At 43.3% G+C, this 27,445-nt stretch overlaps 1 protein-coding gene across 1 annotated transcript; it reads right to left on the bottom strand.

Annotated features, from left to right (window-relative positions):
* Positions 1-155: 155 nt before the first annotated feature.
* On the bottom strand, positions 156-17,692 carry LOC121552473 (elongation of very long chain fatty acids protein 4). Its single transcript, XM_041865411.2, has 7 exons — positions 17,398-17,692; positions 10,754-10,849; positions 10,275-10,462; positions 8,766-8,846; positions 2,351-2,522; positions 1,996-2,123; positions 156-1,799 (listed from the first exon to the last, which is right to left on the bottom strand). Exons 2-7 carry the CDS (start codon positions 10,818-10,820, stop codon positions 1,515-1,517), a joined length of 921 nt encoding a protein of 306 aa, XP_041721345.1. The 5' UTR covers positions 10,821-10,849; positions 17,398-17,692; the 3' UTR covers positions 156-1,514.
* Between the last annotated feature and the right edge of the window lie 9,753 nt (positions 17,693-27,445).

Below are 27,445 nucleotides of genomic sequence, written 5' to 3'. Positions count from 1 at the left end.
TTGAGGGTTAAGGTTTAGTTTTGATATTAGGGTTTAGTTTTTGATAGATCAGGTATTCGTTTTTTTGTCTTAAATAAAAGACAAAACATACAAACATAAAGATACACATCCATTAAGTAACATAGACACTAACATACACATAAAAAGGACTAGGGTTGTTGGCATCCTCTTTATTTCCATTGCAGCTGCAGCCAGTAGCTGTATGTGTTTTATTTAAATAGAATAATGAATATACTGTTTTTTAAAAAGCCCTTTGAGATGAGATATCCCTTTCCCCCTCAATCCTGTTTGGTTGTCTTGAGTTAGACATGTTTCTCAGTTGCACAGTAGCTACATTACACAGCACAAAATTAGGAAAATGATGCAGAAAATCCATGAGATCCACAACAACAACAAAAATAACAATATCAATGCACAGGACCAATTTAATAACCAAACAAATAGATAAACACTCAGTTAGCAGTAAAGGTGTTTGTCAGCCAACTTGCATGTACAGTATGTTACCCACCCAAACTCCATAATGTTACACTAACAATTTGCACATATGACTACCCACCCAAACTCCCTATAGATTCACTACCATGCATTCAAAGTGCACATCGTTCCCTCAATCTCTCGTACAGACACACGTTCCAGGAATGTGTATGTTTGTGTATATTATGTACGTTAGGGCATGTGTGTATGGCAGAGGGGGCTTGCAGTTAGTCTGTGTTCCAGGTTGACAGGTAGACCAGTACTTAAGTACTGACACAATTGTGTCTGAGACACTTAGAGAGGGAAAAAAATTGAATTGAGAACAGATCCTGTACTGTAAAACAACTTGGTTCCACCAATATTTTGCTTACTCATCGCCCAATGCAAAATAAACCTTCTTTGGTACACATTTCTGGAAGGTTCTTCCACAGAAATAACTTAATTTATAGAATTTAATTTAAAATGCTACAAAATAAATAAGCATTTGTATCACTACATCAGCATTTAGTTAAACAAAGAAAAGTACAAAATGGGTTGAGTTTTGGTTGGAAACACTGCGGGTGCTGAGTCCCTGTGGTCCCTGTGGTTGTGTTGAGGTCTTTTTGCGGTCCTATCTTCGACCAGGACCCCAAAGTAAAGAGACAGAGCACAGACTCTACATGAAGAGCAGCGATTTTCTTTTGTTGTAAAAAAAGAACTACTATATAAACAACCAACACCCTCCTCCCACCCCCATCCCTCCACACCCAAACCTCACCAAACTCCCATGCCCACACACACACACACACACACAAACACAAACACACACACACACACACACACACACACACACACACACACACCCACACCCACACCTTCACCAGCACAAGTTGGTCACAATTCACATCCTCGAAACATCCTGCATGGGCAGGGGTGTGGTGGAATCCCATCTGCCTTTTGAACTTTCACCCCTGACCCCCCCTTCCTCCCCTGCCCTTTCACCCCACGGTCCTCCAGTTGGTCTGACAGAGGCTCCCTCCGTCCTCTCCTCCTCCTCCTCCTCACTCCTTCTTCGCTCTTCCCTTTTTCTGCTGCTTCTTCCCGTTCTCCTCTACCTCCTCTAACTTGTTGTAGCCGTTGGTTGCTGTGGAGATGCCATTGGTGACGGACTTGGCCGCCTTGTTGGCGTAGCGTGGGGTGCGTCGGTAGGTCTGGTAGTAGAAGTTGCCGAATAGGATGATGAAGGTGACAGCGTAGCCAATCAGGGCCCACTGCATCCAGGCAGGGAATGGGCAGCCAGTGTAGAGGGAGTAGCCGGCATGGCCAATGGTCACATGGAACTGGATCTGTGACGTACACAAAACCCATGCTTAACTGACATGCTTAATCTGAATGTAATAATCCCAACATAATCCCTGATCAATGAGTCAGACTGCACACTCCAAACAATTAAATATATTTTGACATGCAAAGATGTGTTTCAGTATCAATCACACACTACCCAAACAGCTGTGCTATGGCCACAGTAAGAGGGAGACTTACCATCTGAATGATGGTCAGGTATTTCTTCCACCAGAGGAATTTCTGGATCTTGGGTCCGAAAGCGGCCAGGCCATAGTATCCATACATCAGGACATGGATGGATGAATTTATGCCTGCTCCGAAGAATGCTGTGAGGGGGATATAGGTTAAAGGTAGTTCAGAGGGGATACAGGTCAGACTGCTTATGAGTGCATGTTAGCATGTTATGTCATCACCCCTGTCAGAACAGTATAACAGTGCTGGGGAGAGATTATCCAGGTGGGAAAATGTCTTCACACAGACACACACACACACACACACACACACACACACACACACACACACACACAACCCCAATGTACCCCTAGGTACTTACACTGTCCACCAGGGACCCACTTGATTCCGATCCACCAGAGGATGAACATGGTGCAGTGATGGTAGACATGGAGGAAGCTGACCTGGTTAAACTTCTTCCTCAGGATGAAGAACACTGTGTCCAGATACTCCACTCCCTTAGAGATGTAGTACCACCACAGAGCAGACGCTATCTGCCAACGGGAAGAGGGAGGGAGTGAGCTATCTCAACATATACAGTTGAAGTCGGAAGTTTACATACACCTTAGCCAAATACATTTAAACTCAGTTTTTCACAATTCCTGACATTTAATCCTAGTAAAAATTCCCTGTCTTAGGTCAGTTAGGATCACACATTTATTTTAAGAATGTGAAATGTCTGAATAATAGTAGAGAGAATGATTTATTTCAGCTTTTATTTCTTTCATCACATTCCCAGTAGGTCAGAAGTTTACATACACTCAATTAGTATTTGGTAGCATTGCCTTTAAATTGTTTAACTTGGGTCAAATGTTTCGGGTAGCCTTCCACAAGCTTCCCACAATAAGTTGGGTGAATTTTGGCCCATTCCTACTGACAGAGCTGGTGTAACTGAGTCAGGTTTGTAGGCCTCCTTGCTCGCACACACTTTTTCATTTTCTATAGGAATGAGGTCAGGGCTTTGTGATGGCCACTCCAATATCTTGACTTTGTTGTCCTTAAGCCATTTTGCCACAACTATGCTTGGGGTCATTGTCCATTTGGAAGACCCATTTGCGACCAAGCTTTAACTTCCTGACTGATGTCTTGAGATGTTGCTTCAATATATCCACATAATTTTCCTTCCTCATGATGCCATCTATTTTGTGAAGTGCACCAGTCCCTCCTGCAGCAAAGCACCCACACAGCATGATGTTACCACCCCCGTGCTTCACGGTTGGGATGGTGTTCTTCGGCTTGCAAGCTGACCCCTTTTTCCTCCAAACATAACAATGTTCATTATGGCCAAACAGTTATATTTTTGTTTCATCAGACCAGAGGACATTTCTCCAAAAAGTACGATCTTTGTCCCCATGTGCAGTTGCAAACCGTAGTCTGGCTTTTTTATGGCGGTTTTGGAGCAGTGGCTTCTTCCTTCTGGCCTTTCAGGTTATGTCGATATAGGACTAGTTTTACTGTGGATATAGATACTTTTGTAGCTATTTCCTCCAGCATCTTCACAAGGTCCTTTGCTGTTGTTCTGGGATTGATTAGCTTTCGCACCAAAGTACGTTAATCTCTAGGAGACAGAACGCGTCTCCTTCCTGAGCGGTATGATGGCTGCGTGGTCCCATGGTGTTTATACTTGTGTACTATTGTTTGTACAGATGAACGTGGTATCTTCAGGCATTTGGAATTGCTCCCAAGGATGAACCAGCCAGCAGCGTTCGATTGAAAAGCATGCATTTAGTTTTACTAGTGTTTAAGAGCAGTTGGAGGCTACTGAAGGAGTGTTGTATGGCATTGAAGCTCGTTTGGAGGCTTGTTAACACAGTGTCCAATGAAGGGCCAGATGTATACAAAATGGTGTCGTCTGCGTAGAGGTGGATCTGAGAGTCACCAGCAGCAAGAGCGACATCATTGATATACACGGAGAAAAGTGTCGGCCCAAGAATTGAACCCTGTGGCACCCCCATAGAGACTGCCATAGGTCCAGACAACAGGCCCTCCGATTTGACACACTGAACTCTATCTGAGAAGTAGTTGGTGAACCAGGCGAGGCAGTCATTTGAGAAACCAAGGCTATTTAGTCTGCCAATAAGAATGCGGTGGTTGACAGAGTCGAAAGCCTTGGCCAGGTCGATGAAGACGGCTGCACAGTACTGTCTATTATCAATCGCGGTTATAATATCGTTTAGGATCTTGAGCGTGGCTGAAGTGCACCCATGACCAGCTCGGAAACCGGATTGCATAGCGGAGAAGGTACGGTGGTATTCGAAATGGTCGGTGATCTGTTTGTTAACTTGGCTTTCAAATACTTTCGAAAGGCAGGGCAGGATGGATATAGGTCTGTAGCAGTTTGGATCTAGAGTGTCACCCCCTTTGAAGAGGGGGATGACCGCGGCAGCTTTCTAATCTCTGGGAATCTCAGACGTTATGAAAGAGAGGTTGAACAGACTAGTAATAGGGGTTGCGACAATTTCGGCGGCTAGTTTTAGAAAGAAAGGGTCCAGATTGTCTAGCCCAGCTGATTTGTAGGGGTCCAGATTTTGCAGCTCTTTCAAAACGTCAGCTGTCTGAATTTGTGTGAAGGAGAAGCGGGGGGGCATGGGCAAGTTGCAGCGGAGGGTGCAGAGTTGGTGGCCAGGGTAGTGGTAGCCTGATGGAAAGCATGGCCAGCTGTAGCAAAATGCTTGTTGAAATTCTCGATTATTGTAGATTTATCGGTGGTGATAGTGTTTCCTAGCCTCAGTGCAGTGGGCAACTGGGAGGAAGTGGTCTTATTCTCCATGGACTTTACAGTGTCCCAACATTTTTTGGAGTTAGTGCTACAGGATGCAAATTTCTGTTTGAAAAAGTTAGCCTTTGCTTTCCTGACTGCTTGTGTATATTGATTCCTAACTTCCCTGAAAAGTTGCATATCGCGGGGGCTATTTGATGCTAATGCAGTACGCCACAGGATGTTTTTGTGCTGGTCAAGGGCAGTCAAGTCTGAGGAGAACCAGGGGCTATATCGGTTCTTAGTTCTGTATTTTTGAATGGGGCATGTTTATTTAAGATTGAGAGGAAATTACTTTTTAAGGAACAACCAGGCATCCTCTACTGACGGAATGAGATCTATATCCATCCAGGATACCTGGGCCAGGTCAATTAGGAAGGCCTGCTCGCTAAAGTGTTTTAGGGAGCGTTTGACAGTGATGAGGGGTGGTCGTTTGACCGCGGACCCGTTACGGACGCAGGCAATAAGGCAGTGATCGCTGAGATCCTGGTTGAAGACAGCTGAGGTGTATTTAGAGGGTATGTTAGTCAGGATGATATCTATGAGGGTACCCATGTTTACGGATTTAGGGTTGTACCTGGTAGGTTCGTTGATAATTTGCGTGAGGTTGAGGGCATCTAGTTTGGATTGTAGGATGGCCGGGGTGTTAAGCATATCCCAATTTAGGTCACCAAGCAGTACGAACTCTGAGGATAAATGGGGGGCAATCAATTCACACATGGTATCCAGGGCACAGCTGGGGGCTGAGGGGGGTCTGTAGCAAGCGGCAACAGTGAGAGACTTATTTCTGGAAAAGTGGATTTTTAGAAGTAGAAGCTCAAACTGTTTGGGCACAGACCTGGATAGTATGATAGAGCTCTGCAGGCTATCTCTACAGTAGATTGCAACTCCACCCCCTTTGGCAGTTCTATCTAGACGGAAAATGTTATAGTTGGGGATGGAAATTTCAGAATTTTTGGTGGCCTTCCTGAGCCAGGATTCAGACACTGCTAGAACATCAGGGTTGGCGGAGTGTGCTAACGCAGTGAATAACTCAAACTTAGGAAGTAGACTTCTGATATTTACGTGCAAGAAACCAAGACTTTTGCGATTACAGAAGTCAGCAAATGATAGCGCCTGGGGAGTAGGAGTGATACTGAGGGCTGCAGGGCCTGGGTTAGCCTCTACATCACCAGAGGAACAGAGGAGGACTAGAATAAGGATACGGCTAAAGGCTTTAAGAACTGGTCTTCTAGTATGTTGGGTACATAGAATAAAGGGGGCAGATTTCCGGGTGTTGTAGAAAAGATTCAGGGCATTATGTACAGACAAGGATATGGAAGGATATGAGTAAAGTGGAGGTAAACCTAAGCGTTGGGTAACAATGAAAGTGATAGTATCACTAGAGGCACCAATTGAGTCGGTCTCCGCGTGTATGGGGGGTGGGACAAAGGAGCTATCTAAGGCAGGTTTAGCTGGGCTGGGGGATCTACAGTGAAATAGTACAATTAGAAATAACCGAAACAACAATAAGCTAACCATGTTTGGGCTGAGGCTAAACATAAACAGGATGTAGTACCGTAAAAAGGAACAGTCCAGCAGACATCAGCTGTATAGCTGAGTTATCATAAGGTCCGGTGAACAGCAATAGGATAGTTCGGAGGCTGCTGAAGCACTAGCGAGTAAGAGGCCACGGCTAGCGTGTGCTAGCGGGCCGGGGCTAGCAGATGGAATCTTCGTGGTCGACGTTGTAACCACATCAGACGATTTCGTCGGCAGACCAGTCGTGTAGGATCGGCGGGGCTCCGTGTCAACACTAGGTGGTCCCGTCCGGTTGACAGAGAGGTAGATAGCCGGGAGATGGGCCTAGCTCAGGATGATTAGCCAGACCACAGCGTCCATATAGTTGCAGCTAGCTGGTAGCGATGAATCCGGAGTTAAAGGTCCAGTGATTCAGTGATTCCGGCAGAAAAACTGATATGTTCTGGGTCGATAACGCGCTGTGCAGACTGGCCGAATATCCGGTGATTAATATCCAGTGATTAAATTAATCCCGCAGAAAAAAAAACAATGTTCTGGGTGAAATACCGCTAACTGTGGCTAATAGCAAGTAGCTAGTTAGCTGGCTAGCTAGTTTCAACTGGAGATTCTAGATAAAAGGTAAGTCAATAATAGAATCCGTTCCACATTGAGTGAGGCGGGTTGCAGGAAAGTATATTTTGTAGAAGGATGAAACGTCTGATAGGGAAATATGTACGAAAAATACAACAAAATCAGGGTATTTACAGGCTATTTACAGACACACGACAAAAACAGAACTGCACTACTTCGCCATCTTGGATTCAACTCTATAAGGTCTCAAATTATGTCAATTAGCCTATCAGAAGCTTCTAAAGTCATGACATCATTTTCTGGAATTTTCCAAGCTGTTTAAAGGCACAGTCAACTTAGTGTATGTAAACTTCTGACCCACTGGAATTGTGATACAGTGAATTATAAGTGAAATAATCTGTGTGTAAACAATTGTTGGAAAAATGACTTGTGTCATGCACAAAGTAGATGTCCTAACCGACTTGCCAAAACTATAGTTTGTTAACAAGAAATTTGTGGAGTGGTTGAAAAACGAGTTTTAATGACTCCAACCTAAGTGTATGTAAACTTCAACTGTACAAGATCATTGCTGCTCAACTCAAAGACAATGAAGATTCCCAATTTCCTGAAACGCTTTAAAGAGGATTCTAAAGGATTTTATGGATTCCACTGGGTTGGGATTATGGATAACAAACGCTAGTCACCTTGTTTTTCACACACACACTCATTATCATGCATCATCCACACATGTATGCATCAAGGACACACCCTCACACGCACAAACACATTTTATTGCAATTATTGAATCTATTGAAGTCACTGAAGTTGGGAGTAAGGTTCAATTGGATCCTGATCAAGATCAAAGATAACTTCACCTGGATCATCTCTGTAAATCTAAGGTCAGAGTCAATAATGTTAGGGTCAACTCTGTCCATAGGGGATCGTGATGACCGTGAAAGGGGCATTGGTAAATTACATGGCAGGTTAGCCTGTGGTCTGGTAGAGAACGTTTTTTTAAAGGGGATGGTACAATAAGCGCTAATACATGAGGATAGCTGTTGTATTAGGGTTGTTGCTGGCTTGTTCCCAAGCCTATAGGAAAAGTAGAGCTCAACCTCTTGTATGTCAGACTACAACTGGACAAAGTAGCCTGTCCATATCCATTCCCAACCCCCACCAACATACTCTCTATCTCGTATCCCTTTGTAATTGCTACACACACACACACACACACACACACACACACACACACACACACACACACACACACACACACACACACACACACACACACACACACACAGACACACAGAGAAAGAGAGAGAGAGACAGAAAGAGCGAGAGGGCGAGAGAGAGAGAGAGAGAGAGAGAGAGAGAGAGAGAGAAGCTGTGTGCCACGGTGCCCTGAGTGTGTCACTCTTATCCCTCAGTAATGCCATCATGCTATGGGCGGGTTCAGAAGTGGTGAGACCTAATAACTCCTCCCCTTTATGCTAAAGGTTACGCCCCCTCCGTCCTGGAATCACCATAGATCTATCTCTGACATTCTCCTCCTCTCCCTCTCTCTATCTCTTACACACACACCTACACCCACACACACACACACATACACACACACACACACACACACACACACACACACACACACACAAATAGAGTGATAGTCTACTTAAACTAACAATAGGATTACAGTACGGCTGCTTAGATTTACACAGAACCACATGCTGCTAAAGCTGGACCTCACTCTACACCTCAAATACAGGAGTCCCAACCTGTATCAATTAGAAGGCTGGAAGGCTAACATGTCCAGTCTTTGCTGGCTTATGAACAGAATGACCAGACAAGCTGTAGCTCTTGGCCTTTTCACCAAACTGATAGAAAAATAGTGTAGTGTGTCATGTTTGCTCACCCTGACTTCGTTGACGTCGTTGGAGTAGCTGACAGGTTGACATAGGTAGCTGTACCCCGCTGCTCTTGCACCCAGGAGGAGCTGAGGACCACAGAGATACAATGTTAGGGACACAACATTAGGAACACAATGTTAGGGATAGTCCCTTTCCTCTAGACCAGGAATGTGCAACTTTGATTGGGTTGGGGGCCACAAAAAATCTGAACTCATCATAATATGCCATTTATAATATGCCATTTAGCAGACGCTTTTATCCAAAGCGACTTACAGTCATGTGTGCATACATTTTTACGTATGGGTGGTCCCGGGGACCGAACCCACTACCCTGGCGTTACAAGCACCATGCTCTACCAATTGAGCTACAGAGGACCACATGAGGGGCCACAGTGGCTCACGGGTCTGCGCCGTATCGACATCCATACCCACACATGCAGGTCTGAGCCGGCCCTAGCCTTTTGAGGGACCTAAGTGAAATGTTGTTGTTGCCATGTTGTGGAGAGAAGATTTTGTAATTTTATAACTAATTTTATGCAAATTCTTCTAATTCTGCCATGGGGCGGAGAGAACAATGTGCAGTTTTACAGCTAATTTCTTGCAATTCTACACATTTTGTCATAGGGTGGAGAGAAATGTTAGCATTTTTTTATATGATATCTGAGTGAGAGTGACTAACAAAATCAATGGGGGCCCCCTGGTCGGTAATTCAACCATAAATATTACAAGTTTAGATAGCTGGCAAGACTAATTTACCAATCTAAAAAATGACATGGGCTAATTGAGGGACTGTCAGTGACTGACATAACAAGAGAAAAAATGATGATGCATAACCACATTTCGAAATTGCACCTAGTGTATTCTACTATTCTAACGCTCAACAGTAACAACACCCCGACTGAGTTTTGTTAATTGATCCACAGGCCTACAAAAGGCTCTATACAATGGATACACACCACCAGTCCTCAAGGGCCACAGAGACCAATTTACACCTGGGGGACCGGGGGTGTGGAAGCAATTGCCAGGGAGAAATGAAAACCAGCATCACTGCAGCTATCGAGGACTGGAGTTGTGCCCTAGACCCTATTTCCTCTGAGTCTACAGGTCTAAAAGGACTATATAGATGTAACTATAGTGGATGGTTGACAGGTGCAGTGCTACTGTAGGTATGGTAGGGGAGTATTGAATTCAGGCAGGGTTGGTACATGGCATGCTACATCAGCCATTCGGTGATGGCTCAACCTTGCCCAACAACAGATTAACCTAAAGCAGGGGTCATATTGCTATCAACTATCAACCTACTGGGCACAGACGTCAATTCCACGTTGGTTCAATGTAATTTTGTTGAAATGATGTGGAAACAATGTTGATTCAATCAGTATGTGCCCAGTGGAAGCCGTTTCCAATCTGTAGACACTGAAGGGACAGGGACTGGGAACCAAATAGACAATGGCCTGAAAAGAAATGGAACATGCCATTAATTACTTTTGGTGTAAAAGGAATGGAGCTGGTTACCTCTTTGGCGATGTAAAAGTTGAGTATCACCATACTGAAGTTGTAAACTATGAGGGTCTTCCTTAGCTCGAAAGGCTCTCGATTCTGCATGTACTTAGGCCCCACCCAAAGAAAGAGCAAGTACAGGCAGCTGATGGCCAGTGTGGGGGCGGGTGACGACATCATCGGCCATTTCTCCACCCGCTTGTCTGGGAGAGGGACAGTAAAGGAAAGGGTTAATGTCAGCAGTGGTCATATGACAGACACACGTAATGTCTGACTCTGAATCCTGTCTGAATGTATGACTACATAATGTTGCACCAATGGTGTCTGGAGGATATACTCAATTATAGTGCTCCGTATTGCTCTAATAGTGTATTGTATTGCACACACGCACACACACACACAAACACACACACGTGTACCTGAGTTTGTGCTTGTGAGTGTGGTTAGATTAGCAGACTGTCCCTGCTATGTGAGAGAGATCAGCGCTAACTCACCTGCTATAGTAAGGCTCCATCTGTAGAACTCTACCGTGTCATTCATAAAGTGGGTGACAGCTTCCATGGCTGTGTCTGGATTTGATCCTGCTTATGCTGCAGTGAGAGAAAGAGGAGAAACTTTATTACATAGACTAGTTCATATGGAAAAGGAACACGTGTCTTAGAGTAAAGAAGGCTAGACAAGTAAAGGTGTCAGCATGCTTCAGTTCGGCTGGTGCATAGCCATTTTGTCCATTTTGAGACTCCGTAGTCAGTACTCAAAATAGTCAGAATTAATCAAAGATAATTAAAGAAATCTGTCATTAATTGTGACGTTTTTGCCGAAGAGATCTTACATCTAATTAGTATTTTTCAATGAAAGAATGTGCATGAACACGAGTCGTCTCTTGTTGAATGACAACAAAGACTTTATTGAAGAATCCCTAGTTTTGACCAATCACTGACGAAGGGGTTTAGACTTCGGCTCCTAACTCCGGCTTGCCTCAAGAAAAATATGTGTGTGCCCGAACAGCCGAAAAAGCCCTCAACGAAGCCCAAAAAACGTCACATAATGTCTTCATAATATATGCACAAACTCTACCGAACTGTTTCGGCTGGGAAGCATGCGGATGCCTTAAACCTCTTTAGATAATTGAAAACCTTAATGTAATGTTGGTGCTAAGTTAACGATTTAAGCACAACAAATTCATAACATATTGTACAAATTGGATTTGTAATATATCATACAAATTGCAAAAAAATAAAATATATATATATAAATAAATAAATATGCCATTTAGCAGACGCTTTTATCCAAAGCGACTTACAGTCATGTGTGCATACATTTTTACATATGGGTTGTCCCGGGGATCGAACCCACTACCCTGGCGTTACAAGCGCCGTGCTCTACCAATTGAGCTACAGAGGATACAGTACCAGTCAAAAGTTTGGACACACCTACTCATTCCAGGGTTTTGCTTTATTTTTACTATTTTCTACATTGTAGAATAATAGTGAAGATATCAAAACTATGAAAAAACACATATGGAACCATGTAGTAACCAAAAAAGTGTTAAACAAATCCAAATATATTTTATATTTGAGAATGTTCAAAGTAGCCACCCTTTGCCTTGAAGACAGCTTTATCTACTTCCCCAGAGTCAGATGAACTCGTGGATACCATTTGTATTTCCCTGCATGCAGTTTGAAGGAAGTTGCTAACAAGCACTAGTGCAATTTTTAACTAGCATTAGCGTAATGACTGGTACTGTATGCTAGCAGATACCATAGACTTCCAGTCATTGCGCTAACGCTAGTTAGCATTGGCTCACGAAACTACCTGTAACTTCCTTCATACTGGACACAGAGTCATAAAAATGGCCAGAATCCCGAAGTATCCTTTTAACATGATGCCCATCAAGTTCAAAATCTGAGTTTGCCAAACTCTGCACATGGATCACCTATACGTAAGAACATTCCCTGGTGTAAACTGTTAGTGCAGGGGTTATTTCCAGGCTCACACTAATTGCACAGATCTAAAAAAGGACTGAACAACTGATCAGTATTTCCCCTACCATTAATTAGGATGGGTACCTCCCCACCCCCCTACACAGCTGTCACTTTTTGAGGCACTAGCTGCTGCTAAAGCTAACATGCATTAGAGACCTGTGAGAGACCTGTATGCCAGTGAACCGGCCGGTCGCCACAGTGACAGCAGTTTAAGTTAATTACAGAGGATAAGAGATGAGGGATTTATGCTCATAAGAGTTCTCTCTCCACACACATGTCAGTAGGTCTCTGTGGTTACCCATCCCTCCCAAACACATGTTCTAAGACAAGATGTAAAGTGTTGGTCTCATGTTTCATGAGCTGAAATAAAAGATCCCAGAAATGTTCCATATGCACAAAAAGCTTATTTCTCTCAAATTTTGTGCACACATTTTTTACATCCCTGTTAGTGAGCATTTCTCCTTTGCCAAGATAATCCATCCACCTGACAGGTGAGGCATATCAAGAAGCTGATTAAAGAGCATGATCACTACACAGATGCACCTTGTGCTGGGGACAATGAACTGCCACTCTAAAATGTACAGTTTTGTCACACAAATAAATAATAATAATTTGGTCATTTAGCAGACGCTCTTATCCACAGCGACTTACAGGAGCAATTAGGGTTAAGTGCCTTGCTCAAGGGCACATCGACAGGTTTTTCACCTAGTCGGCTCGGGGATTAGAATCAGCGACCTTTCGGTTACTGGCACAACGCTCTTAACCACTAAGCTACCTGCCGCCCACACAACACAACGCCACAGATTGTGTCAAGTTTTGAGGGAGCGTGCAATTGGCATCCTGACTGCAGGAATGTCCACCAGAGCTGTTAGCAGAGAATTGAATGTTCAGATCCTGATGCCCATTGTGAGGCCCATTTTTTAAAGGTATCTGTAACCAACAGATACATATCTGTATTCCCAGTCATGTGAAATCCATAGATTAGGGCCTAATGTTGCATGTTGCGTTTATATTTCTGTTCAGTATAAAAACTGATTTAAAAAGCCTTATTTGAGTTGATGTATAAAATATCATAGAGAACAACATACAGTACATAAGTAAGATACTTTTAGTACTCATCACTGCATTCTCTACCAGAAAGTTGGTTGACCCTCTTTGATGTCATGTAGGTTGATACACTATACAGTTGAAGTCGGAAGTTTACATACACGTAGGTTGGAGTCATTCAAACTCGTTTTTCAACCACTCCACAAATTTCTTGTTAACAAACTATAGTTTTGATAAGTCGGTTAGGACATCTACTTTGTGCATGACACAAGTAATTTTCCAACAATTTTTTACAGACAGATTATTTCACTTATAATTCACTTTATCAAAATTCCAGTGGGTCAGAAGTTTACATACACTAAGTTGACTGTGCCTTTAAACAGCTTGGAAAATTCCAGAAAATGATGTCAGGGCTTTAGAAGCTTCTGATAGGCTAATTGACATCATTTGAGTCAATTGGAGGAGTACCTGTGGATGTATTTCAAGCCCTACCTTCAAACTCAGTGCCTCTTTGCTTGACATCATGGGAAAATCAAAAGATCCTTGGGAGCAATTTCCAAACGCCTGAAGGTACCACGTTCATCTGTACAAACAACAGTACGCAAGTATAAAAACTATGGGACCACGCAGCCGTCATACCGCTCAGGAAGGAGACGCGTTCTGTCTCCTAGAGATGAACGTACTTTGGTGCGAAAAGTGCAAATCAATCCCAGAACAACAGCAAAGGTCCTTGTGAAGATGCCAGAACAACAGCAAAGGACCTTGTGAAGATGCTGGAGGAAACAGGTACAAAAGTATCTATATCCACAGTAAAATGAGTCCTCTATCGACATAACCTGAAAGGCCGCTCAGCATGGAAGAAGCCACTGCTCCAAAACTGCCATAAAAAAGCCAGACTACGGTTTGCAACTGCACATGGGGACAAAGATTGTACTTTTTGGAGAAATCCCAACCGTGAAGCACGGGGGTGGCAGCATCATGCTGTGGGGGTGCTTTGCTGCAGGAGGGACTGGTGCACTTCACAAAATAGATGGCATCATGAGGAAGGAAAATTATGTGGATATATTGAAGCAAAATCTCAAGACATCAGTCAGGAAGTTAAAGCTTGGTCGCAAATGGTCTTCCAAATGACCCCAAGCATACTTCCAAAGTTGTGGCAAAATGGCTTAAGGACAACAAAGTCAAAGTATTGAAGTGGCCATCACAAAGCCCTGACCTCAATCCTATAGAACATTTGTGGGCAGAACTGAAAAGCGTGTGCGAGCAAGGAGGCCTACAAACCTGACTCAGTTACACCAGCTCTGTCAGGAGGAATGGGACAAAATTCACCCAACTTATTGTGGGAAGCTTGTGGAAGGCTACCCGAAACGTTTGACCCAAGTTAAACAATTTAAAGGCAATGCTACCAAATACTAATTGAGTGTATGTAAACTTCTGACCCAATGGGAATGTGATGAAAGAAATAAAAGCTGAAATAAATAATTCTCTCTACTATTATTCTGACATTTCACATTCTTAAAATAAAGTGGTGATCCTAACTGACCTAAGACAGGGAATTTTTACTAAGATTAAATATCAGGAATTGTGAAAAACTGAGTTTAAATGTATTTGGCTAAGGTGTATGTAAACTTCCGACTTCAACTATATATACAAATTAGCGGATTCGGCTCTTTCAGCCACACCTGTTGCTGACAGGTGTATAAAATCGAGCACACAGCCATGCAATCTCCAATAGACAAACATTGGCAGTAGAATGGGCTTACTGAAGAGCTCAGTGACTTTCAACGTGACACCGTCATAGGATGCCACCTTTTCAACAAGTTAGTTCATAACATTTCTGCTCTGCTAGATCTGCCCCAGTCAACTGTAAGTGCTGTTACTGTTAAGTGGAAACGTCTAGGAGCAACAACGGCTCAGCCACAAGCTCACAGAACGGGACCGCTGAGTGCTGAAGCGCGTAGCGTGCAAAAATTGTCTGTCCTCGGTTGCAATACTCACTTCCGAGTTCCAAACTGCCTCTGGAAGCAACGTCAGCACAAGAACTGTTCGTTGGGAGCGTCATGAAATGGGTTTCCATGGCCGAGCAGCCGCACACAAGCCTAAGATCACCATGCGCAATGCTAAGCGTCGGCTGGAGTGGAGTAAAGCTTGCCGCCATTGGACTCTGGAGCAGTGGAAACACATTCTCTGGAGTGATGAATGACGCTTCACCATCTGGCAGTCCGACGGACGAATCTGAGTTTGGTGGAGGCCAGGACAACGCTACCTGCCCCAATACATAGTGCCAACTGTAAAATTTGGTGGCGGAGGAATAATGGTCTGGGGCTGTTTTTCATGGTTAGGGCTAGGCCCCTTAGTTCCAATAAACAATGACATTCTAGACGATTCTGTGCATCCAACTTTGTGGCAACAGTTTGGGGAAGGCCCTTTCCTGTTTCAGCATGACAATGCCACCATGCACAAAGTGAGGTCCATACAGAAATGGTTTGTCGAGATCGTTATGGAAGAACTTGACTGGCCTGCACAGAGCCCTGATCTCAACCCCATCGAACACCTTTGGGATGAATTGGAACACCGACTGCGAGCCAGGCCTAATCGTCCAACATCAGTGCCCGACCTCACTAATGCTCTTGTGGCTGAATGGAAGCAAGTCCCTACAGCAATGTTCCAACATTTCTGGAAAGCCTTCCCAGAAGAGTGGAGGCTGTTGTAGCAGCAAAGTGGGGACCAGCTCCATATTAATGCTCATGATTTTGGAATGAGATGTTCGACGAGCAGTTGTCCACATACTTTTGGCCATGTAGTGTACATTGTAATGTTTTCATTTATAAAGCCCTTTTACAAAAGGTCCCCTTGTAACTATCATTTTTACTAAACTTTAGACATACGAGTTACCACACCCTGTCTCAGGGATGGCTAACTCTGGAAATTCCTTTGGTCTCTACTGTATTTGTCACATATGCACAATACAACAGGTGTAGACCTTACAGTGAAATGGCCTTACTTACAAGCCCTTAACCAACAATGCAGTTTTAAGAAAATAGAGTTAAGAAAATATTTACTAAATAAACTAAAGTAAAAAAATAAAAAAGTAACACAATAAAATAACAATAATGAGGCTATATCCAGGGGGTACCGGTACCGAGTCAATGTGGGCAGTTTGGGGGACCCTGAAAAAAACACACATTCACTGACAATGGGGTTTAGTTTCGTTTTCACAACGGAAGAGGAAATGGGAGGATGGGGAGAAAGAAATTTTTTTCAAAGGGTGAATAGGCCCGGTCGCCCGTGGAAACGGGCATGAGAGCACACAAAGACCCGTGGCGCGTGTGTCAGCAGGTTTTGAGCGGTGCGGTCAAGAGGCTTAAATCCTCTACGAGCTTAGATGTAAATCCAAACGCCGGGCGACCCACATTCACAGGGGCATCGCTTAAAACTAAACTTGCACCTATGAACTAGCCTCTTATTTGCGCTCACACATGGCGCATGGGGGATTTTCAAAGAGTGGTTCACTGAACAGGGAAAAGTATGTGGTTAACAGTTTATACAAAAGCATATAGAGAAAATATTATTAAAATAGTCTCTAAACACTTTATAGACACATTTTATAGGCTGCATCCAGTCCCTTCCTATATGCCACCCATCATATTCTAACAACGTTCTGCTGCAAGTTAACTTCCACTGAGTCTATGTAGGCTACTGTCTGGCTACATTATTGCCATCTGTCATGCATGCTCACATAATATAAGTTCACTGCTTCTTAGGAAGAGAGAGCAGCGGGAGAGAGTAAGGGTGAATACGTGATGAAATTGTCTAATCATTGTCTGAGTTAATTGTCTTCGAAAAATGCATAACTATGGTGATATGAATTCAGCCAGAAGTGATGGCAGATAGGCATAAAGAAAACGAACGCAAGAGAAGGTAACGAACGGTTCAATTCCTCAAAGCAGCTCATGACTAATGAAAAAGGACTAAGCCTACACTTTCCAAGGCTGTGCACTAATTTGTTTACAAAATAACCTATGTAAAGACTGATAGCCTAAGCACACAATTTTGCATTTCTGTATTAACAATTTCATTATGGAGAAAAATGCATATCTACATACCTTCTCGAGATTTAGGTGCGTGTACTGACATCCGGTGCAATGTGATGGCCAACGCCTTTAAATGACCGTATTCTGCCGTTATAGGCGATGATCTCCAACACTGCTATATGGACAATTAGACATCAACCACAAATTTGGCAAAAACGCAAAAGGCAAGCGGAAATGTATCCCAAAGAAATCATGCATGAGGTCCGTGCTGGCTTCTCAAGCACATCGCTTAAGATCTATAGGATACCCGAACAGCCAGATGGCACTGCGCATGCGGGTATTGCACTACAGTGGCCGCTGTACTGACTGAACAGACCAATGGCCCCTTTGTATGATAGAGATAATCAACATCCACCGTGTCCCCGTATTCAGCCACTCGAAAGGAAAAGGCGGGGCGTCTTTGAAAGCGCTTGCCATATGGGTGCCTCTGCTGTTATGCATCGATGTGTGAGGAAACCTCATGGATAAGTGCATTTGTTGCAATTATACATTTTGGGCCTTGATAACACCCATTAGTAGGTCATGCTATATGTCCAAAATACAATTCATTGAGTGTTGTCAATGCAGCTTTGGCTTCAATTCATACTATGAGTAGGCCCTAGGCTATGAGGCATTTTCTATCAGACATAGCCTAGTGATTCCTTCATTGCTCCCATGTTTCAACTTGGGTAGCCTAAATTAGAGTTTATACAACACGTGTGTTGCTATTGTAGGCTATAGCTTTTGGGAATGTGCCAATGTCCCGGCATAGGGCGTCAATCTATTAGCCATCTGTCTTTAGAGTGTGTTCTATATCCACTGAGTCGGTCAACTTTGCTCTATATTTTGAATTGGTCACTAGGTGGAAGTGTCACACCATCATTAGATACTCAACGAGTACAGCTGGGTTGTACAGTATTTGGTTGCAGCAGATAGTTTCTGTAGGCCTATCATCCTCATGGCAAAATGTGAAGATATCATGAGATGAGCTATAAAACAGCACATTTTTCTCTCTGCCCTATGGCAAAATGTGTAGAATTGCAGGAAATTAGCTTTAAAACCGCAACATTTTCTCTCAGCCTCATGAAAAAATGTGTAGAATAGCATTAGAAAACTGCACATTTTCTCTGCCCAATGTGTTGAAATGCAGGAAGTTAGCTGTTTTCCCCAAAAAAACTATTTTCCCAAAATACATTTGAATTTGTATTATTTTGGGTTTGGGGCCCCCGCTGTAGGTAGGTGCCACTGGGCCCAAAATGTGGTAGTCCAGCCCTGTTCCAAAGGCAGAAAATTCTTCCTCTGTCTTTTCACACTCATTTCTATACCTCTGTCTGTTATTTTGTACTTTTCCATTAGTGATGTCAATGTTCCAACTGGAGGGTCCTCTCCAAACCGCGTCCAAGGCCCTGCTTCAGTCACTATTTGAGGGAGGGGAAAATATTACATAACATGTGTACTGTACCTGTTCCTGTCTTCAATTTTACGGTGATATAATGTGACACATCTAACATATGCACATCACACACACACACAGCTTGTGCCTTTTGAGAATAACTGAGCTTTTTACTAGTTTCAAGTTTTATTAGTCGTATGTACAAGATAAACATGGTATACACCATCCAACGAAATGCTTACTTACAAGTTCCTTCTTGACAATGCAACAACAATAAGAAATAATAAAAGATAAGAATAAGAACATAAAGTAGATGACTCAGTAGAATATAATAAATATTTTAGCATAAGTATAATACAGGAAGGCACAATTTATAGTACAATATTTACACATGTTTTGGGGAACGGGTTGTTGGGGGGCAAGTGTTTAAATTGTGCTCTATTTAGCAATAATAATAAGAGTCTGGTATGTGTGATGTGTGTGTGTAGCATGAATGTATGTGTGTGGATGAGTGTATATCTGTGTGTGTGTGTGGATGAGTGCATGTGTGATAAGGTGCAGAGAGTCAGTACAGGTGATCAGTCCAATTCAAGTGTTCAGCAGTCTGATGGCTTGTAGATAGAAAATAAAGCAGTATTTGAGCGGTACACACACTGCACCACCTTCTGTAAAGGTGGGTGAGCAGAGGAGAGGAAGAGGAAGCAGCTCTTGGAAGGGTCACAGTGTTTCTGTGCTACGTGGTGACCCTGAGGAACAAATCTCGCTCATTTCCCCTCAGGGAAGGGAAAACCTAGTCAGTTGCACAACTGAATGCATTCAACCGAAATGTGTCTTCCGCAATTAACCCAACCCCTCTGAATCAGAGAGGTGTGAGGGGCTGCCTTAATCGACGTCATCGCCACTCAGGAAGCAGTTGTTGTTGGGAGTTAACTGCCTTGCTTAAAGGCAGAATGGCAGATTTTACACCTTGCCAGCTCATGGATTCAATCCAGCAACCTTTTGGTTACTGGCCCAACACTCTTAACTGCTAGGATACCTTCTATGATGTACACATATGTTAACTGGGTCAAGCACAAGAGCCATCAGCAGGACTCTACAGCACTGTGTGTGTGTATGTGTGTATGTGTGTGTGCATGTTTCTTAATTAAAGAGATGTAGACCTGGCCATGCCCCAGTCAGGTGTGAAAGTGAGTGAGTGAGAGAGAGAGAGAGAGAGAGAGAGGGGGGGGGGGAGAGGTAGGAAGTGAGATAGAGATATGAGAGAAAGAAAGTGTGAGAGAGAGTAAGGAAGGAAAACTTCCACAGATCCACCTGCTCTCACTGTCAGTTGACCATATACAACCTTCATGACTGCCTCTGCCTCAGCATCGCTGCCAACCCAAACAAACACACATTCTCATAAACTACACACAGGCTGCAGTGTTTGGGCTCTAAGAACACACACACACCAGAGGAGGCTGGTGGGAGGAGATATAGGAGGATGCCCCCGCCCCACACACACACTTGTTGGCCTGTGGTCTTGGCAGCGGTGGTGCTTGGCGTATCCAGAATGTGGCGTATGTGTAGGAGGCCTGGCAGGTATCCCATATTCAGGTGGTTCATGACTATAAGCCTGCGCTCCCGTAACCCATGGCAACCGCACTGTGGAACCTATTCAAATGCCTACTGGGAGGTCTGCAGACTGGGGAGAGCAGCAGATAGTGAGCTGAATAAGTCTACTTCATTAAGTACTATGGGATCCTAATGGGTGTACAGTTGAAATCGGAAGTTTACATACACTTAGGTTGGAGTCATTAAAACTTGTTTTTCAACCACTCCACAAATTTCTTGTTAACTAACTATAGTTTTGGCAAGTCGGTTAGGACATCTACTTTGTGCATGACACAAGTAATTTTTCCAACAATTGTTTACAGACAGATTATTTCACTTATAATTCACTGTATCACAATTCCAGTGGGTCAGAAGTTTACATACACTAAGTTGACTGTGCTTTTAAACAGCTTGGAAAATTCCAGAAAACGATGTCATGGCTTTAGAAGCTTCTGATAGGCTAATTGACATCATTTGAGTCAATTGGAGGAGTACCTGTGGATGTATTTCAAGGCCTACCTTCAAACTCAGTGCCTCTTTGCTTGACATCATGGGAAAATCAAAAGAAATCAGCCAAGACCTCAGAAAAAAATAATTGTAGACCTCCACAAGTCTGGTTCATCCTTGGGAGCAATTTCCAAACGCCTGAAGGTACCGCGTTCATCTGTACAAAAAATAGTACGCAAGTATAAACACCATGGGACCACGCAGCCGTCATACCGCTCAGGAAGGAGACGCGTTCTGTCTTCTAGAGATGAACGTACTTTGGTGCGAAAAAGTGCAAATCAATCCCAGAACTACAGCAAAGGACCTTGTGAAGATGCTGGAGGAAACAGGTACAAAAGTATCTAAATCCACAGTAAAACGAGTCCAATATCGACATAACCTGAAAGGCCGCTCAGCAAGGAAGAAGCCACTGCTCCAAAACCGCCATAAAAAAGCCAGACTACGGTTTGCAACTGCACATGGGGACAAAGATCATACTTTTTGGAGAAATGTCCTCTGGTCTGATGAAACAAAAATATAACTGTTTGGCCATAATGACCATTGTTATGTTTGGAGGAAAAAGGGGTCAGCTTGCAAGCCGAAGAACACCATCCCAACCGTGAGGGGGGGGGGGTATACATCATGCTGTGTGGGTGCTTTGCTGCAGGAGGGACTGGTGCACTTCACAAAATAGATGGCATCATGAGGAAGGAAAATTATGTGGATATATTGAAGCAACATCTCAAGACATCAGTCAGGAAGTTAAAGCTTGGTCGCAAATGGGTCTTCCAAATGGACAATGACCCCAAGCATACTTCCAAAGTTGTGGCAAAATGGCTTAAGGACAACAAAGTCAAGGTATTGGAGTGGCCATCACCAAGCCCTGACCTCAATCCTATAGAAAATTTGTGGGCAGAACTGAAAAGCGTGTGCGAGCAAGGAGGCCTACAAACCTGACTCAGTTACACCAGCTCTGTCAGGAGGAATGGGCCAAAATTCACCCAACTTATTGTGGGAAGCTTGTGGAAGGCTACCCGAAACGTTTGACCCAAGTTAAACAATTTAAAGGCAATGCTACCAAATACTAATTGAGTGTATGTAAACTTCTGATACACTGGGAATGTGATGAAAGAAATAAAAGCTGAAATAAATAATTATCTCTACTATTATTCTGACATTTCACATTCTTAAAATAAAGTGGTAATCCTAACTGACCTAAGACAGGGAATTCTTACTAGGATTAAATGTCAGGAATTGTGAAAAACAGAGTTAAAATGTATTTGGCTAATTTGTATGTAAACTTCCGACTTCAACTGTAGTTTGTATGGCTAATGTAAATATTCACTGGTGTATGTCCTGTCTCAGGGTTCACTGAAATGTAGAGCTGTTCAGAGTCCAGGTATTTCAGGGATATTTTGGAAGTGCATTTATCCAGTGGGTGCATCAAGTTCAGAGAGCGTAAATGTAGGCCCAAAACTATCAGTCGGTTTTAGTCAAAGCAAGAGCAATTAATCATTACAGAATAACTGTAGATATCTGAAATACTTAATCTACCCTAATCTCAATCCTGACCCTGTATCAGTGTTAAGGCTATGTCTACCGAATGTCTATTCTGGCTGCCGCATAGAACTGCACAGTAGTGGCGAAGTGGGTAAACAAAGGACAGAAACAGAGCCTGGTAGCTAAGAGAGAGCCTGTGTGTGTGTGTGTGTGTGTGTGTGTGTGTGTGTGTGTGTGTGTGTGTGTGTGTGTGTGTGTGTGTGTGTGTGTGATGGCTTCTCCTCTGTCTTGTCATGCCTGAATATGTATGTAAGGTGTGCAGAGCATTCCAAACTGCCAGATTGGAAAATAAACTTCATCTGATGTTGAGCATGTATGTACATTATATATCTTGGTGAATTCTTGACAACAGACATCAGTTGCATTACATAACAAGAGTGAAGAGTGAAACTAGCCATTAGTAAAAGGAGAAGCAACCCCAGTTAAAAATGTCAAGTCAGAACAGCACAGTCTACAGATGTAGGATCTTAATTTGACCTATATTGTCACAAAATAATCCTGCAGCAACAGTATTTTAGTCAATAATGTTGCTTGATCGGTGGTTAGGCTATTAGCTGGTCAAAAGTAGGCTACATGAAAAGTGCAATACTGTTAATATAACCGTGTGTTAGTGTGGGTTTTCAGTGAATTTATGTAAATCACAAAGCTCATCTGCTTTTTCCTCGGTACAGGAACATTTTCAGCAACTAGAGTGATCAAATTAAGATCCTATACCTGTATGTGATCTATTGTGTTTCGTGGAACATTTGCCATAACGACTTCCCGTTGTTATTATGTAATACAGGATACATAACAATGGTCATCTGGTGGCCTATAATGAAGCCTGGTATTAGTTAGTGAACACTTCATAAGCTCTCAATATCCTGATCATAAAGCTGTTATGTATGCTCTGTGTAGTGGGTCATACAGAGAGACTTGAGTGTTGCCCTGTTGTGTCTTGGTTGCTAAGCAGGCGATCACTCAAACCAGCATTTGGAGACTTTATGAAATGGTGGTTACAACACAGGGAATTTTCCACTGAAGGGCACATTTATTGTGGGGGGCACCTGGGACAAACAATTTTTTCATGCACACATTACTGACTACTGGACAAAAACATAATCATTAAACACTTTACAGTCTTCTGGGAGACACCACTTTTCTCAGGCTCTACTCAACAGCTGGGATAAACCATATCTTTTTAACACACCCACACACACCCACGCTCGCACACCCTGGGTTGTTTAGTGGTGGTTGTGTGTCCATGGTCATGTTGTGTCTGGGAGAGTTAATGAAGCTGCGAGGAGGCTGAGAGAATGATAGCGCTCACAGGAATAAGGCTGAAGGTAACTCACTAAAGATGTGTTCTGTTTGAGCCAAGCCTCTTTTTCAGCACATGCAGCCAGGAAATTACAGGTTTAGGGGGATTTGGTTGAGTGTGTGTATGTATACTATTCTCAATGGAAATGTGTGTGTATGTGTACCTTCTCAATGCTGGGGCAGTGTGTACATGTTTGCGCCACTTAAAATAATTCTCTAAGGAGCAGTAAATCACTGTAATCACTAGCCTATTTCCCTATGTTGAGTCCTGCTTTATTTCAAAGTTTCATGACAAGTACACAGTTGATATGCCTTGATATGAAATTGCTGAGACGGCATAATGGATTTAGTTAATATATACAGTACCAGTCAAAAGTTTGGACACACCTACTCATTCAAGGGTTTTTCTTTATTTTTAATATTTTATACATTGTAGAATAATAGTGACGACATCAAAACCATGAAATAACACATATGGAATCATGTAGTAACCAAATAGCCACCCTTTGCCTTGGTGACAGCTTTGCACACTCTTGGCATTCTCTCAACCAGATTCACTTGGAATGCTTTTCCAACAGTCTTGAAGGAGTTCCCACATATGCTGAGCACTTGTTGGCTGTTTTTCCTTCACTCTGCCGTCCGACTCATCCCAAACCATCTCAATTGGGTTGAGGATTGGGGGATCGTGGAGGCCAGGTCATCTGATGCAGCACTCCATCACTCTCCTTCTTGGTAAAATAGCCCTTACACAGCCTGGAGGTGTGTTGGGTCATTGTTCTGTTGAAAAACAAATGATAGTCTCACTAAGCCCAAAGCACACACACACACACACACACACACACACACATACACACACACACACACACACACAGCATGGTGTCCCCAAATTACCTCTCAGTAAGGACATACAGCCACACCCTCTCTCAGGGCTCAGCCAGATATACCCAGATGTTGGAAATAAAGAATCTCTCTCACCCTCCCTCTTCAATCCCTCTCTCTCTCTCTCTCTCTCTCTCTCTCTCTCTCTCTCTCTCTCTCTCTCTCTCTCTCTCTCTCTCTCTCTCTCTCTCTCTCTCTCTCTCTCTCTCTCCCTCTCTCTCTCTCCACCCCTCTCTCTCTCCTCCCCCTCTCTCTCTCTACCCCCCTATCGCTCTCTCCCTCTCTCCTTCTCCCTCTCCCTCTCCCTCTCCCTCTCCCTCTCCCTCTCTCAACCCAAATCCAATTATTTTAAAAAACTATTTGTATAAAGGTGCTACGATGGGAGGTGAACTCTATGGTGTGGTCTCTGAGTAATTATGAAGGTAAGGGAAATTAAAGTGCACTTAAACACGGGCAACATGGGCAATCACCCCATTTGTAATTGTAAAAATTGTCTGCCACCCATTGTGGTATGTTCCAGGTCACAAATTATCTCAACAGGAGACAACAACTTTCAAACGTCACGATTACATACAGACAGTACTGTTCAATATTTTGACTTTGAGGTCGAATGGTTCTCATAAGCAATAGTGTGCTTCCTTCTCAAAGCCAGTGGCCATTAGCCTGTTAGATCCATAAAACCCAATGTTGTGGTTCGGGAGTTCAGTTTACTGTACAATTAGTTTGACCACAGACTCAGCAGTGAATAGGCTCTAATAGGGAGTGATCTAACCTTCCCAACCAAACTCAACCCGTAAAAAACCCATTATTAGTCAATTACACAGGAGTAATGCGTTAGCGGTGTCCTAGCCCGGTGTAATTCCACTTGTGAGAAACCCAATTACAGGCTCTTTTACAAGCTTACAGTTGCTTTGCGTCTCATGGTGGTTCGTATGTAAAACAGTTTTGTTTCAAACCAGACTGAGACAATCTCAGATTTGCACAGAAGCATTTCACCAACAGCCTATGACGGTAAAGATTTTATCCAATCCGTATTCCTACACTTCTCTAGCTCCTACACTTTCGTTGTGTCACATTTATTTGTTGTGCCAAGTCATTACTTTTCGTTGGCCGTGGTGGTATAGCGGTCGGTAATCCCATGCCCTTGGTAATCTAAGCCTCTCAGTGCCGTCACATTCCGTTAGCATTAATCTCAAAGTCATGGGCTGACCAAGTGCCCTATGACCTACGACCCCGTTACGTCTAAGGTCACCACCCAGCGTCATCAAAGTAGGGTCATACATAGAACTAGAACCAGTAGAATGGACATTCCCACTGAAAGCAACATATTCTTTGGTGGTGGGACTGGTGGCCATTTTGGGTGTACCATTTCGAATGGTTCTAATTATATGTTGTCATGACACCTGTAATCCTCTCTAACCTGGAAACACATGCAAAATAAGCATGCAGGAAGGGGCGCAGGTCCTAATCCAGGCACTTGTAATATCCCGTCTGGGCTACTGCAACTCACTGTTGGCTGGGCTCCCCGCTTGTGCCATCAAATCCCTACAACTTAACCAGCCCGCCTGGTGTTCAACCTTCCCAAGTTTTCCCATGTCACCCCACACCTCCGCACACTCCACTGGCTTCCAGTCACACACTCCACTGGCTCCCCCCAACTAGCACTGACTTTGCTGATAGCTACTTTATTGAGGAAAAATGTACTTACTATCTTAAGATGAATGCACTAAAGTTGCTCTGGATAAGAGTGTATGCTAGATGACTAAAATGTAAAAAATGTAACCCTATGATTGACATGCCAAGTTTCACACTGGAGAGATGAGTTACACTGCAGACAGTCTTCCACTTCAGGCACAATATCAAATTCGTACCTTTAATTATTTCAAGACTTCCCAGCAAGTGAAGGTCTTGTCTGGACTTTACCTGGGGGTTACTTTTTGCTCTTAATAAACTGACCCAGGGTTTCTGACTAAGGCAGGAACAGCTGATCATGGATCATTACATTTAAGTAATTTAGCAGACGCTCTTATCCAGAGCAACTTACAGTAGTGAGTGCATACATTTTCTTGCAAGCACCATGCTCTACCAACTGAGCCACATGGGACTAAGGGTTGAGAACAGAGAGCCCCAACAGCACTAAGCCCTGGCCCTGGTTCAGGGCACAGTAAATGTTAAGAAGATAAATCTGCTAACGCGTACTGTCACACTTCCTGTTTGGCTGCTTGGCTCACAGGGTTAAGAGCAGGACTAGAGTCAGATTACAGAGTCATCTGCACAAGCAGGTCAATTATCTTTTTGTCTTTTCTTTAGGCCGGGAATCCATTGTTACAGATAGCTTACATTGGTCTTTTCATGATAATGCATAATCAAGAACTTGGCTTGAGTTATGGATGGGGTCTGGGTTTCATAGCATGCAGACCCCATCCACTATTTCCCAATAACTATCAGACCCCACAGTCTTGACCCAGAAAATGCATGCACACAAGCACACACGTGTGCTTACACACACACACACATCACATTATCTCTCTTTTTCTCAATGTGGAAAAAGGTTTTCTCATTTGTAATGTAGGTTTCATGAGGTTCATAGGAAAATCTGTTCAGGAGAAATCTCAAGTCGTTCTCAGGGGGAACATTCTGGAAAAGTTGAGGGTGAGTGGTTCAGTTCAACCTGCTGTCTGACCACACTTTGGCCCACACATTCTATTTATGGGAATACAGTAGCTCAAGGACTGTTTCAAATGGCTTCAAACCAAACAAACTTACTGTTGAGAGTTCGAATAGTAGAATACACAAGATGCAAGTTTTAAATTTGGTTGTGCATCAGCAGTTTTTCTCTTGTTTTGTCAGTCACTGACAGTCACTCAATTAGCC

This window comes from Coregonus clupeaformis, chromosome 36, assembly GCF_020615455.1.
Source record: "Coregonus clupeaformis isolate EN_2021a chromosome 36, ASM2061545v1, whole genome shotgun sequence".
Classification (NCBI taxonomy): domain Eukaryota; kingdom Metazoa; phylum Chordata; class Actinopteri; order Salmoniformes; family Salmonidae; genus Coregonus; species Coregonus clupeaformis.
This window is presented reverse-complemented; position numbering and strand designations above follow the sequence as displayed.

Excerpts from the sequence above, each read along its gene's own strand:
- LOC121552473 (XM_041865411.2), bottom strand. The coding sequence starts at position 10,820 with ATGGAAGCTGTCACCCACTTTATGAATGACACGGTAGAGTTCTACAGA. Across the intron at positions 10,463-10,753 it reads ATGGAGCCTTACTATAGCAG|ACAAGCGGGTGGAGAAATGG; the intron begins GTGAGTTAGCGC and ends TCCCTCTCCCAG. Across the intron at positions 2,124-2,350 it reads GTGGGTCCCTGGTGGACAGT|CATTCTTCGGAGCAGGCATA; the intron begins GTAAGTACCTAG and ends TCCCCCTCACAG.